The following is an 11,808-nucleotide window of genomic DNA, read 5'->3' as shown; positions in this document are numbered from 1 at the left end:
GAAACTTATTAAACAAATAAAAACTTAAAATAATGTCTTAAAATATGTCCTTGAATGCTCAAATTCTGGTCTTAAAACGATAAAAAAAACTTACCGAATATCCATGACCAAAACCGGATCCAGTATGGTTTTGGTGTCTTGTTCACCGGTCAAAATCTTCATCTGCTCCTCGTCTACAAAGTTCATATTGAAGAATCGCTTTACCGTCTTCGAGGTCACGGTGATGTTGTTGAGGTGCTTGTTCCGGATGCGATCCCAGCGACTTTCGCGTGTTTGGTTTCGTTTCACCCAATCGCCCAGCAAGATATGCGTATCACTCTCCAGTGCCTCGGGATCCGGATCAGCCGTACCCTCGCGGGATACATTCTGGGACATTATTTCTTACGGTTTATTTGAAAAAAGTTAACGAAGGCAAATATTATTTTTTGATGATTTTATAAAATTTTCAATGCCGTGTAAACAGAACATTCGGTTGCTATGGTAAACGAGAACCACCCTCACAAAGACTGGCTGCGTCCTGTCGTAGAACATTGATAAACTCTTCAAGCGTGCTTCAAGTAAATAATATATTCATCGGATTTTTCGAGCTTATGATTCAAAAGATTCAAAAGTTGGAGATTGATTTTCAAGTTTATTATAATTATCACTGTTTAGGTAGATACAATCAAATTTGTTAAAAATTGTAACTGGCAATCTAATCTTTTCAACTAAATCTAAACGTACAGATACAATATGTACTAATAGGGGGTCTGTTGTTGATGCTGAGCATGAGGATGATGATGATCATACTGCGACTGGGCCCCTACAGACGGGCCACCTATGCGCATAAACTCATTGCGAAATTCGCGCATCAAATCGTGCTCGGTTGATGTTTGTGGTGTAGATGGTCCAGGATGTTGTCCAGTAGGTGGATACATCGAATGATGTTGATGTTGTTGGTGTTGTTGATGCTGATGCATCTGGTCATTCATGTTGAACATTTTAAATTTTTGATCCGATTGTTCTTGAGCTTGGTTAGGGGGAACGTGAACCATATCAAGCATTTCATTGGAATTCAACGGTTTACTGTTGGCTTCCGGTGGTTTGCTTAAATGGCTACTTGGGTGATTATCTGATGCTGCTAGAGATTGTCTATCGTAGACATTGACATCAATTCCCACGTGATGTTGTCCGCGTTGATGGCGATCTACATTGGTTTTGAAAGTAGATTTGTAACCACATTGCTGACATGAAAAGATCCTGACACGAGGTGAATCGCTATTAGCCAAAATTTCTGCTACCGATTGTCGAATTTTACGGGATTTCTTATCAGTCAAACTTCGAACTCCGCTATGTTTCAGCAGTTTGATATGCCGCGATACATTGGCTCGGTAGGGAGAACGATACGGACAATCCATGCATCCATAACGAGCCACCATTTTCGGTTTCCCGGTTTGACTTTTATTGGGCTGAACCTTCGGGATCCATAAGCAATTGTCCGTCTCAATCGGTACTTCAAAATTGCATTCTAACAACTCTTCGGGTTCTGTTTTGATATGCGGATTGAGATATGATTCATTTGCTGAACTGCTTTCATCGTAGGGCGTATTATCGATACCCTCGCCGAAATCAGCGTCCCCATCGGAGTCCTTTTCGATAACTTCAACGTTCGGAGGGGTACAAATAGGTTCCGGATCTTGCTGAAGCATTTCTCGGAAATAGTACTCCGACTGGAAGCTGATTTTTCTCAACAAATGGAACATTTCGACCTGCGCCTGACACATGTGACATATTCGCTTGGGGAGACCATCGGAAGGATCCACCTAGAGAAAAATAAATAACTTAAAAGTTCACTCGTAGGTTGAACTATTTTCTTCTGCTTACCCTCAACTGCAGGCAATTTTCTATAATCGTGGTCAGTAGCTCTCCCGGATGGTTGCGGGACTTCTCCTGGATGGATATCGATTCGAATTCCCCCGAGCGTCGACACAGGCGACAGTACCGATCCATATTGGTTCGACCCTGGATTCTCTGTTTTAACAGTTCTTACTGGATTTCTATATGAGAAATAATTTTACTACTACGATTTACGAATTGTTTTGAAGCCGCGTCTCCATTGAAGAAATAATGACGTTCATTGATAAAGTCATTAATCATTTTACCCGAACGCACACGCTTCGAAGGAAATACTCGCCTATACACTACGAAGGACACGCTTAGTTAAAACTAGTTATTATTTACCTATTAAGTTGAATTTCAAATAGAAAATGAGAATTCAAATTGTTCTGTATTTTTTCTGCAGATCATATTTGAGTTGCCAGGTTTTAAAAAAACCATAAATTTCGTGAAAATCGACTAAGAAACAAGAGAGTTAACGCGGTTTTAGTCAATTGACGCTCCTAGAAGTTTTAAGGGTAAACAATCTGGGTCGGATGAGAGTTAAGCATTTCGGATAAATAAAACCGACAATCGAAAGAAATTTTCTGGAACAATATATTGTTCTATTTTGTTCGAAAATTAACAATAGCAGCACACAGCAGATCGTAAGTTTGTTTGGTACGAGTTCAAATTCAATATATTTGAAAAAAAAAAAAACGATACAATTCATGTTTAGGTATTAGCATGAAAAATCTTTTCTTTAATTTTTGGTATCTGTTTTAGTACTTGCTAGTGTTGTTGATGGAGTTGATTTAACTGTTATGATTTTCCCAAAACTGTGATTTTATCAAATAAAAAAGATATATTTAACGATTTAGAAATTTTGAAGTAAATGTTACTGTTGCTTTTTGTTTTTTTTTTTTTGTGGTAGTACACTTGGGATTGTGATGTTATTATTTCTTAACTGTTTTCGTGAAAGTTTCACCGCATTTTTTTTTTAAATTTTTGGTTATACATATTTCTTTATTCTGAATTCGGATTCAGAACATAGACCTCTTTTGGCTTTTGTCGTGAAAACTAAAAACTCAGAACAGAAAATGTGGTCAACATTGCAGTGAAAAAATTCCAAGACTGGGAATTACGAATGTACTGCTAACCTACAGGATGTCTTATTATAAATACTGATTTTTCACTAGCGTCGAACGTGAAAGGTACGTTTGGCGGCAAAATTATGTCGAAAGAGATAATGGAATTTCGAGCGTATTCTGATGAAGTTCGTTCGTATGTATTACGTAGGTATTTAAGATGTCTTGTAAGCGTCGAGCTTGAATCGAGCATTAAATAAGCGCAATTATACAATTAGTTAGAAATTTGAGTTAGGAAATAATTGAAAATGCGTCTTCAAAGTTACACATGTTCTCGTTGAGGTGTGGACCTTCTATCCGGAAATTTCACAGAAGTTGTACAAAACTGCAAATAAGTACAAAATTGATGCAATCAATTAATTTAGAACAATCGGGCGTCAAAAACCGAAACTTTTTCAAACATTTACTGTAACAATGCATCACCAAAATCTCAACACATTATGTTTGATTGCAAAATATGTCGGGCTAAGCTATGATTGTGATGTGGTTCAAGGGAATTTAATTGATGATTTTAAGTTACGTAACCGAATTTCTCTTTCCAATACTGAGAATGGTTGGACCAATTACTTTACTTTCTACACTTTCTACCATATCGGATTATTACAGAATCCTAAGCACCGGCCTGATTAGAAAAACGGAATACTTTTCAAATTAGAAAAATTTTCCACTCGCTTTGTAAACAAGTGGACAGTAGCGTTCCGCAAGCACCCCGTAAGCAACCTGAGAGCCAACCCGTATCTTTTTATCCTTGCTGAATTTATTCCAAACGTGCACTACAACCGATCGGTTGACGGTGGCCAACGCCTGCTCCAGCCATCGTTCCTCGAAAAACTGCAAATAATCGTCGAAGTTAATGGCGTAGAAAGCCTGCGGTGGATAGACGGTGATGTTCCCACAGCGCTGTCTGTTCATCAACAATATTGATTGGGTGCTGCAGACTCTTTTCAGCACCCTGGTAATCACGCCCGGTCCGTTGTTGCCCCAGTCCTGCCCGTTGAAATTGATCAGCAAATCTCTGTAAAGTACACTGAATAAGGGTCCATTTTTCTTGAAAATTGGAAACACACTAACCTGAGGCACATCTCCGCCAGTTGATGGCCGTGTCCTTCCGACTCGAAGTTCAGCACCCCGGCGGCCACCCACCGAGACGATTCCGCCCCGGCATAGTTCGGTTCCAGCTCGTCGAAGGATCTAAGCACGATCACATCCAGATCCAAATAGGTACCACCGTACTTGTACAGCGTGAGGTAGCGCATTATATCGGACAGGTGCGAGTTCATATACTTGGACCGAAAAATTTCGCCACTCTGCATCCACTCCGCCAGCGGAGTATCTCTGGCGTAGGTCGTAAGGTTGACAAATCGTAGATTAATATTCGAGTAGTGGTGCAACGCATCCAGCAGGGGTAGTTCGGTTTTATTACGAAATCCAACCGGGGCCGCAAACAGAGCAAACACTTTCCAGTTCGGATTGGTTCGGGCGGCCGATTCTATGGCACACGCTTGCCGTGCGTTGAGTTTTATCACACCATCGGAGGAACAGGAAGTTTCGTGGAAGAAAATATTTCTTCCCGACAGAGGTTGGATGGTTGCTTTCTGCACATCGATCAGCGTTAGATTAGGGAAGGGAAACTCCCGCGCAAAACAATTTTCCGACCGTGGCACAAAGTTTAACGAATACAGCACGTAAATCAGAGCAAATAGGATTCCGCACAACATCAATATTTTTTTCCTGGATTTGCCCTTCGAGAATTGGACAAACGAACCCATTTTCCTACACGGGTTCAAATTTGAGTAACTTAGGTAATCTATAAATGTTTGAAACACAAATCTCACTATAAGGTTGATGGAAAGTATTTCAGACTGCTAATCTCTGGGAATTATGGTTGCACCTCGTCATAAAGATAAAAATCCCGATACCAATTTACATCGAAAATGATAGTTATGTTTTGAATGATGCGATCGCGTGATGTGAATACTCTGTTTGTTCGGTTGCTCCTATGAACATTGTAAGCTGCAATTTAAGAGTAAATATCACTTTTCCAATTGAAATATTTAAAATTTAAGTAAATACAGTTGCTGAGATAAGTCCAAGAGGCGCAACACAACAACGATAACGGAACTTGGTTATTGTTTACATCGTAACACGCGAAAAGGGCGATTCCATTTTAGGAAACGGTTTCGTCAACCACCGAGGAATAAACTCATTTTCGGGTCCAACGGGTCCAACCGAAGTGAGTTTGGGAATGAAGAACGGTATTGTAAAATGAAATTTTTTCGAATAAATTTAAGCATAGCAGTTTTCACGATTACCATCCACAAATCAGTCAAAAAATGTCTGCCAAATGCAATATCGTTCCAATTTTAGTATATGTTCAGCCGAAGCTTGAACTGCCAAATGCAATCAAGAAAAGAAAAAATGGAATAAATGATCCATTTGTGTTTTGAAATCAGAATCTCACGATATTGTTTTGAATTTTTGATAGAATTAGATTTACTGGCTGTAGAAAATAAGATATGATTTTCCTATGGAAACATTCGTCCAAAATTCTATAGAAATCGCGTTTTTTGGTTCATGCCTGAGGTAGGTACCTCGCGTAACTTTTTATTTCATAGATAGAACTTTTCAAAAACTTCAGACATGCTAACTTAATATTTCAACAATAACTCTGCAAATATTGCAATTTGAATGGTAAAAGTCCAAAACGTCCGATAGAACTACTGTATCTCAGGCCACACAAACTTTAGAAAGCTCAAGTTGATCTATCTTATGCAGTAAATTTGATCATAAAATATTATCAGAGTAAAAAGTTATGGAAGTTCAAAGTCGAAGTGACAGTGCGCGTGCTTCCAATTTCTTTACAATTATGAACGGTACTGTACATGAGATTTATTTAAGAAATCCAATGGCAAAAGAACAATGATGCTGCATACATTTAGGGGCAAACATTTTAACAATTGCTAAATAGTTTTAGCTTCAAAATACAAATAAAATTTTACCTTCAGACATTCTTGTTGAAGTAAGCGGTGATAACCGATGACAATTATGTTAAAAAAATAAAATTTGTTACCTATTCTATTCCTAACCATCAAACGAACAAGTCGTTTTAATTACAAAAGGTTATGGACCCACGTTACGTGTAGAAGATTTTGTCCTCAAGATATGGCTTCTCATGGAATTTCAAACCTTCCGGGCATAGAGCGACTTCAAGGCAGAATGCTGTAACGGCCAAAGAAGTGTGGGCGAATTTGGAGAAGGCGTTCGATGACACCGGATTGGCACGGCGTATTGGTTTACTCCGGAAACTAATCAAGACGGATTTTGCGAGCTGCTCATCAATGCCGGAATATGTCAACACAATTATATCGACAGCCCATCAGCTAAATGGAATCAATTTTGCCATTTCTGAAGAATGGGTTGGTGCGCTGCTGTTATGTGGTCTACCCGAGAAATACAGGCCGATGATCATGGCCTTGGAGAATTCCGGCGTTGCAATCACAGGAGACGCCATCAAAACAAAACTGTTGCAGGAAATCCAAGTACCAACAGCGGATGTAGCGTTACTGGCAAAAGGCAAAAAAGCACACCACGGCAGACAGCAGAAGTTGACAAATTCATCATCAAGAGGACCAAAATGCAGGAAGTGTGGCCAACATGGTCATATCGCCAAAGAATGCAGAAGCAACAAGAAGGCTGAAGCGTTTTGCACTGTATTGTCGACATTCACATCCTCAAGCGACAGCGACAGTGAATGGTTTTTTGATTCGGGTGCAACAGTTCATATGACCCGAAACAAAAATTTACTCAAAAACATCAAGCCCGCCTCAGGATCGGTTACAGCAGCGAATAAGGCAACGATGCAGATCGAAGGCTCTGGTACTGCTTTGTTGCAACCTCGATGTCAAGAAGATGCTATTCCCGTCAACAATGTGCAGTATATCCCGCAGTTAACGGTAAACCTTCTTTCGATCAACAAGATTGTCAGCAAGGGCTACACGGTGGTTTTCAACGATGCTGGTTGCAAGGTTTTGAACCGCGACGGTCAGGTTGCAGCTACTGGAACGCGCGCCAATGAACTTTTCAAGTTGGAACAACATGAAAAAACGTTCAGTGCTCTAGTGTCCACCACCACATCAAGCTTGGACATATGGCATCGTCGCATGGGACATCTACACAAAACTGCAGTTGAGAAACTATCCGATGGCTTGGCAATAGGTGTTAACTTGTCCAACAAGAACTGGTGCGATTGTGCAGTCTGCGCAATGGGAAAACATAGCAGACCCCAATTTCCAAACCAAAGTTCAAAAGCAGGCGATCTTCTTGAAGTAGTTCATTCAGATGTCTGTGGTCCTATGGAAGTAACGTCCATAGGAGGCAGCAGATACTACGTTACTTTCGTGGATGACAAATCACGCCGAATATCCATCTATTTTCTTCGAACGAAATCCCAAGACGAGGTACTCAAGGCTTTCAAAACTTTCCATTCGATGTCCGAGAGGCAAACTGGAAAGAAACTGAAGATTCTTAGAACGGACAACGGTCGTGAGTATATTAAGAAAGGGTTTTCCGACTACTTAGCTAGGTGTGGCATTCGACATCAAACTACCAACGATTACACGCCGCAACAGAATGGATTGGCCGAGAGAAACAACAGAACCATCGTTGAACGCGCCAGATGTTTGTTGTTTGAAGGTAACCTGGGTAAGCCATTCTGGGCCGAGGCAGTGTCGACAGCGGTTTACCTCATTAACCGCTCACCAACCCGTGGTCACGAATTAACACCGGAGGAATGCTGGTCTGGTCGAAGGCCGAATCTATCCCATGTTCGAATCTTTGGTACCCAGGCGATGGCGCACATTCCGAAACCTAAAAGGAAGAAGTGGGATCCCAAGTCTCGAAAATGCGTTCTCATTGGTTTTGATCAAGAAACCAAAGGGTACCGTCTGTACGATCCAAAGAACAGACAAGTTTTTAGCAGCCGAGATGTCATTTTCCTGGACGAAGGTAGCACGAACCCGAAGGTGGAGGACACAGGTCGAACGGTAATACGACTGGAGCTAGAAGAAAATGTGTTTTCGTCAGCAACTCAAGACCCGCCACCTGAGCCATCCGTATCTTCTTTGGAAGATCCTTTCGCACCTGATGTGGTTCATTCCGAGAGCGAAGCCGACGATTTTGATTCTGCAAAGAGTGATGTCAGTACTTCATCCACAGATACCATAACCGATGTGACCGTGCTCCCACCGCGACAAGTTTCATATCCGTCTAGGTCACAGACGTTGAGGCGCAGCGGTCGGGAGCACGGAATTCCAGGCAAGTATAAAGATTTTTTAGTATCTTGCAAAGGCTTGCCGTGTTCTCCTTCCCCACAGAACTTGCAAACACAAACCGACACACCGGAAAGGGCGGAAATACGAGAGGCACCACTCAACTCACTTTACGTAAGCGAGATGTTGGGCGAGCGTGGCGATTGAACTGTACCCATTTCAGATGACCATTTTACCCACCAAGAGGCTCTGGCTCGTGACGATGCTGATCGTTGGAAAACAGCAATGCAGGAGGAGTACGATGCTCTAGTTAGCAACGAAACTTGGACCATGGCGGAACTTCCGAAGAACCTAAAGGCAATTCCATGTAAATGGGTTTTCAAAACGAAGCTGGACTCCGATGGCAACGTGGACCGTTACTGTTACAAGGCAAGACTGGTGATCAAAGGATTTTCGCAGCGAAAGGGGGTGAACTACAACGAAACGTATTCACCCGTGGTTCGTCACAGTTCGCTGCGATATCTGTTTGCGATGGCGGTCAAGCACGGACAGTCAAGCATCTTTTCCGTTATCTTCGAGGAACGTCAAAAATGAAAATACGATACCGAAAAGATGGCAGTCCCGAGGTTACTGGTTACAGCGATGCAGATTGGGCGGCTGATCAAGATGACAGGAAATCGATGAGTGGATACATATTCACTATGCAAGGTGGTCCTATCTCGTGGAGTTGTAAACGCCAAACGACGGTAGCACTTTCAACCTGTGAAGCTGAGTACATGGCGTTATCTGGAGCGGTACAGGAAGCAACCTGGTGGAAAGGTCTTACTGGTCAATTCGAAGAAAGTGGTCCCCTGGTTATTCGATGTGACAATCAGAGCACGATTGCCTTTGCTCGGAATGGCGCAACAAACTCCCGTACCAAGCACATTGATTTGCGTCATCACTTTATCCGAGATCTTCTGGATAGGCGAGTTGTGGAGATCGAACATGTGGTATCCGACGATCAAGTGGCAGATGGTCTTACGAAGCCGTTACCCCGAATGAAGCTGGAGAAGAACCGAGAAGCTATGGGCACTGACCACACTGACTTGACTCTTAGAACAAAAATTTAACCATTTTCTGTCTAATTTTTTGTTGTCAGCTTTCGCAGGTTCGCAATACCGACGGCAGGTGGCGAACCTGAAAAATTTGACAAAAAATGCCCTGTAGGAAAAATGGTCCTGTTTAGCCCGATTTTATCGTAGAAATTGCGTGTTTTATTTTTAAAGTTGGGTGGCATTTCCTAACTGGGATAGCATTTCTTCAAATCGATCGATGCGCACTCTGGAATCGACATTGCGTACTGTTGGAAAAATGATTTTTTTTGTTTCTTTTTTCTGGAAAAATTATCCAGAAAACGAAATCGAGTGTCCAGTCAGTATGGTCAGTGCTATGGGTGTCATCGCTTAAGGAGGAGTGTTGTAGTAAGCGGTGGTAACCGATGACAATTTATGTTAAAGTTTTCTAACACGGGAGTGAATACGAATTGTTGAAAAAAAATTTAATTTTACAAAACCCTGCTGATTACAAACAATAAAAATGCCTAAATCGTGTAAGAAAATCATCAATTTATTAGTTCACGTGATTTTTGTAAAAGAAAATTTAATTTTCGATCGTTTTTTCATCGCTTTTGAAATTTTGCAATTAAGAACATGCTATTCCGTTAGACAACAGTTTGATGATTGTGCAAGGCTTTGCTGGTGCTTCGGTGGATTCGAGAATGGTTCAGTTTTGGATGCGAAATTTGTTCATTTATGCGCTAACCGAAAAAAACGAAAAAATGGAACTCAGCTTTATTAATCAAACTTTGGATTTCAAAGAGATGGGATATTAAACACAAACTTTGAATATTATTTTCTATTTGGTGTTTTTAAACCCTATCAATGAATGCTTTTCTTAAAAAAGTTGTTTTTAAGGCTTCGAAAGAAGAGATTTTGACTGGAACGGTTTTGGCACAAGCATGATGTAAAACACAGAATGATAAGCAAATTTCAAGTTTATTGAAATAACGTAAGCAAATTGGTTCCATCAATCCATTAGGTAGCTGGTAGAAAGATTACGATATCAACTTTGAGCACTTGCTGTCACTTCTCTTATTTCAGATTGATATTGAGTAAGAACAATAATTTTCTCCGAACAAGCATTCTCTAGAAAATCTTGTCCAATACTTTTGAAGGTGGCAGTGCTTTTTTGACCGATTTGATTTTTTCTTCAAAACTCTTCGAGTGTCTGAAATATTAAGTTTTAAAGATTAATAAATTTTCAGAGACCCGGTCAATATTGGAAATGATGGAAAAACTTACTGGCAATGAAATTGCCATCTTCCAATTACTTATAAATAGTTAGCGGTTTCTAGTCTTTCAATAAACTTTCTCCATTCATAACTATTCGGGGTTTCAAAAGTGGTACTGGAAAATGTCTTACACGAGGACTACGGGGTGTTTTGAATTGACTACATGCAGATTTTTTCAGAAATCTGAAAATTATCAGAGAAAGAAGAATGCACTGGCTTTAAAACATTGAACGATTGCGTAAATCACTTTTTCTTACCTTGTTCCCAAATCCATGCTCAGCTAATATTTCTTTGAACAATGAAATTTTCAAAATTCCTCTTGTGTTTTGAAAAAAATACTATGCGTTATGAAATTTGAATCCATAACATCATCATTTCAATCGCAGTGCCCTCTGCGAGTCGTTTTGAACTGCAAATTGCCAATGTCGTACTACGATTGCTACGATTTCGCCCTTTTTCTCTCACCTTCATATTAGTACGTCTCTTGAATACGTTTCTAGGCAATCATGGTACCCAGTGGTAAATTCAAAACAAACTGCCTAGGATGAAGTTAAAATATTTTACTCAGAAAAAAAGCAAAACGGATACAATTGAGGCACTTAGGATCAGAGGGGTGCAAGTGATTTTTTATCAAAACTGAGATAAACTGTTTTTTGGATAGTTAAAGTATAGATTAACATTCTGTAGAAGACACAGGTCAAACGAAAAATTATTTCGATATTTTTAAGCTATTTTTAAAAAAACGTGTCAATGAAAATCCTGTTTCGTTTGGTGTCAGAAGGGTGCAAGGGCACTTGCACCCTTCTGACACCAAAGGATTATACTTTTAGGCTGATTTCATTAGAACGTATACATTTTTGTCAGTTGAAAACAACATCATCTAGCTCCGAATAGGATTTTCTACTGGTTCTGACCAGGATAATCCAAAGTCCTCAGATAGAGAAGTGATGAAAATAGATTCAGGTGTAACTTCGTCGGTATAAAAAACTCATAGTTATGTATACAAAAAATTCTAAAATATTTTTTTTATGGCAAATTTTGCCAATGCTAATAGGGATAAAAGGCAAACACAAAACGCACTTAACAATATTTTTTTGGCAAAAATATCTAAGAAAAATCTTTCGGATGAAAGCTCAGAGGATTTAAATAACTGTTTAGGAAAGAGGCCTGGTATAATTAGACCAAAAAAGAAAAATTAAACATCCAC

At 40.1% G+C, this 11,808-nt stretch overlaps 2 protein-coding genes across 2 annotated transcripts; both read right to left on the bottom strand.

Moving 5' to 3' along the window:
* Positions 1-624: 624 nt before the first annotated feature.
* On the bottom strand, positions 625-2,149 carry LOC129747021 (uncharacterized). Its single transcript, XM_055741033.1, has 2 exons — positions 1,864-2,149; positions 625-1,802 (listed from the first exon to the last, which is right to left on the bottom strand). Exons 1-2 carry the CDS (start codon positions 1,987-1,989, stop codon positions 738-740), a joined length of 1,191 nt encoding a protein of 396 aa, XP_055597008.1. The 5' UTR covers positions 1,990-2,149; the 3' UTR covers positions 625-737.
* Positions 2,150-2,523: 374 nt separating this feature from the next.
* On the bottom strand, positions 2,524-5,141 carry LOC129745061 (lactosylceramide 4-alpha-galactosyltransferase-like). The gene is made up of 3 exons (XM_055737887.1): positions 5,076-5,141; positions 4,074-5,015; positions 2,524-4,017 (listed from the first exon to the last, which is right to left on the bottom strand). The coding sequence occupies exons 2-3, from the start codon at positions 4,769-4,771 to the stop codon at positions 3,654-3,656; spliced, it is 1,062 nt and encodes a 353-aa protein (XP_055593862.1). The 5' UTR covers positions 4,772-5,015; positions 5,076-5,141; the 3' UTR covers positions 2,524-3,653.
* Positions 5,142-11,808: the final 6,667 nt, after the last annotated feature.

The sequence above is a fragment of the Uranotaenia lowii genome, chromosome 2, assembly GCF_029784155.1.
Source record: "Uranotaenia lowii strain MFRU-FL chromosome 2, ASM2978415v1, whole genome shotgun sequence".
Classification (NCBI taxonomy): domain Eukaryota; kingdom Metazoa; phylum Arthropoda; class Insecta; order Diptera; family Culicidae; genus Uranotaenia; species Uranotaenia lowii.
Note: the sequence above shows the minus strand (reverse complement) of the source record. Positions and strands in the feature narration are given on the sequence as shown.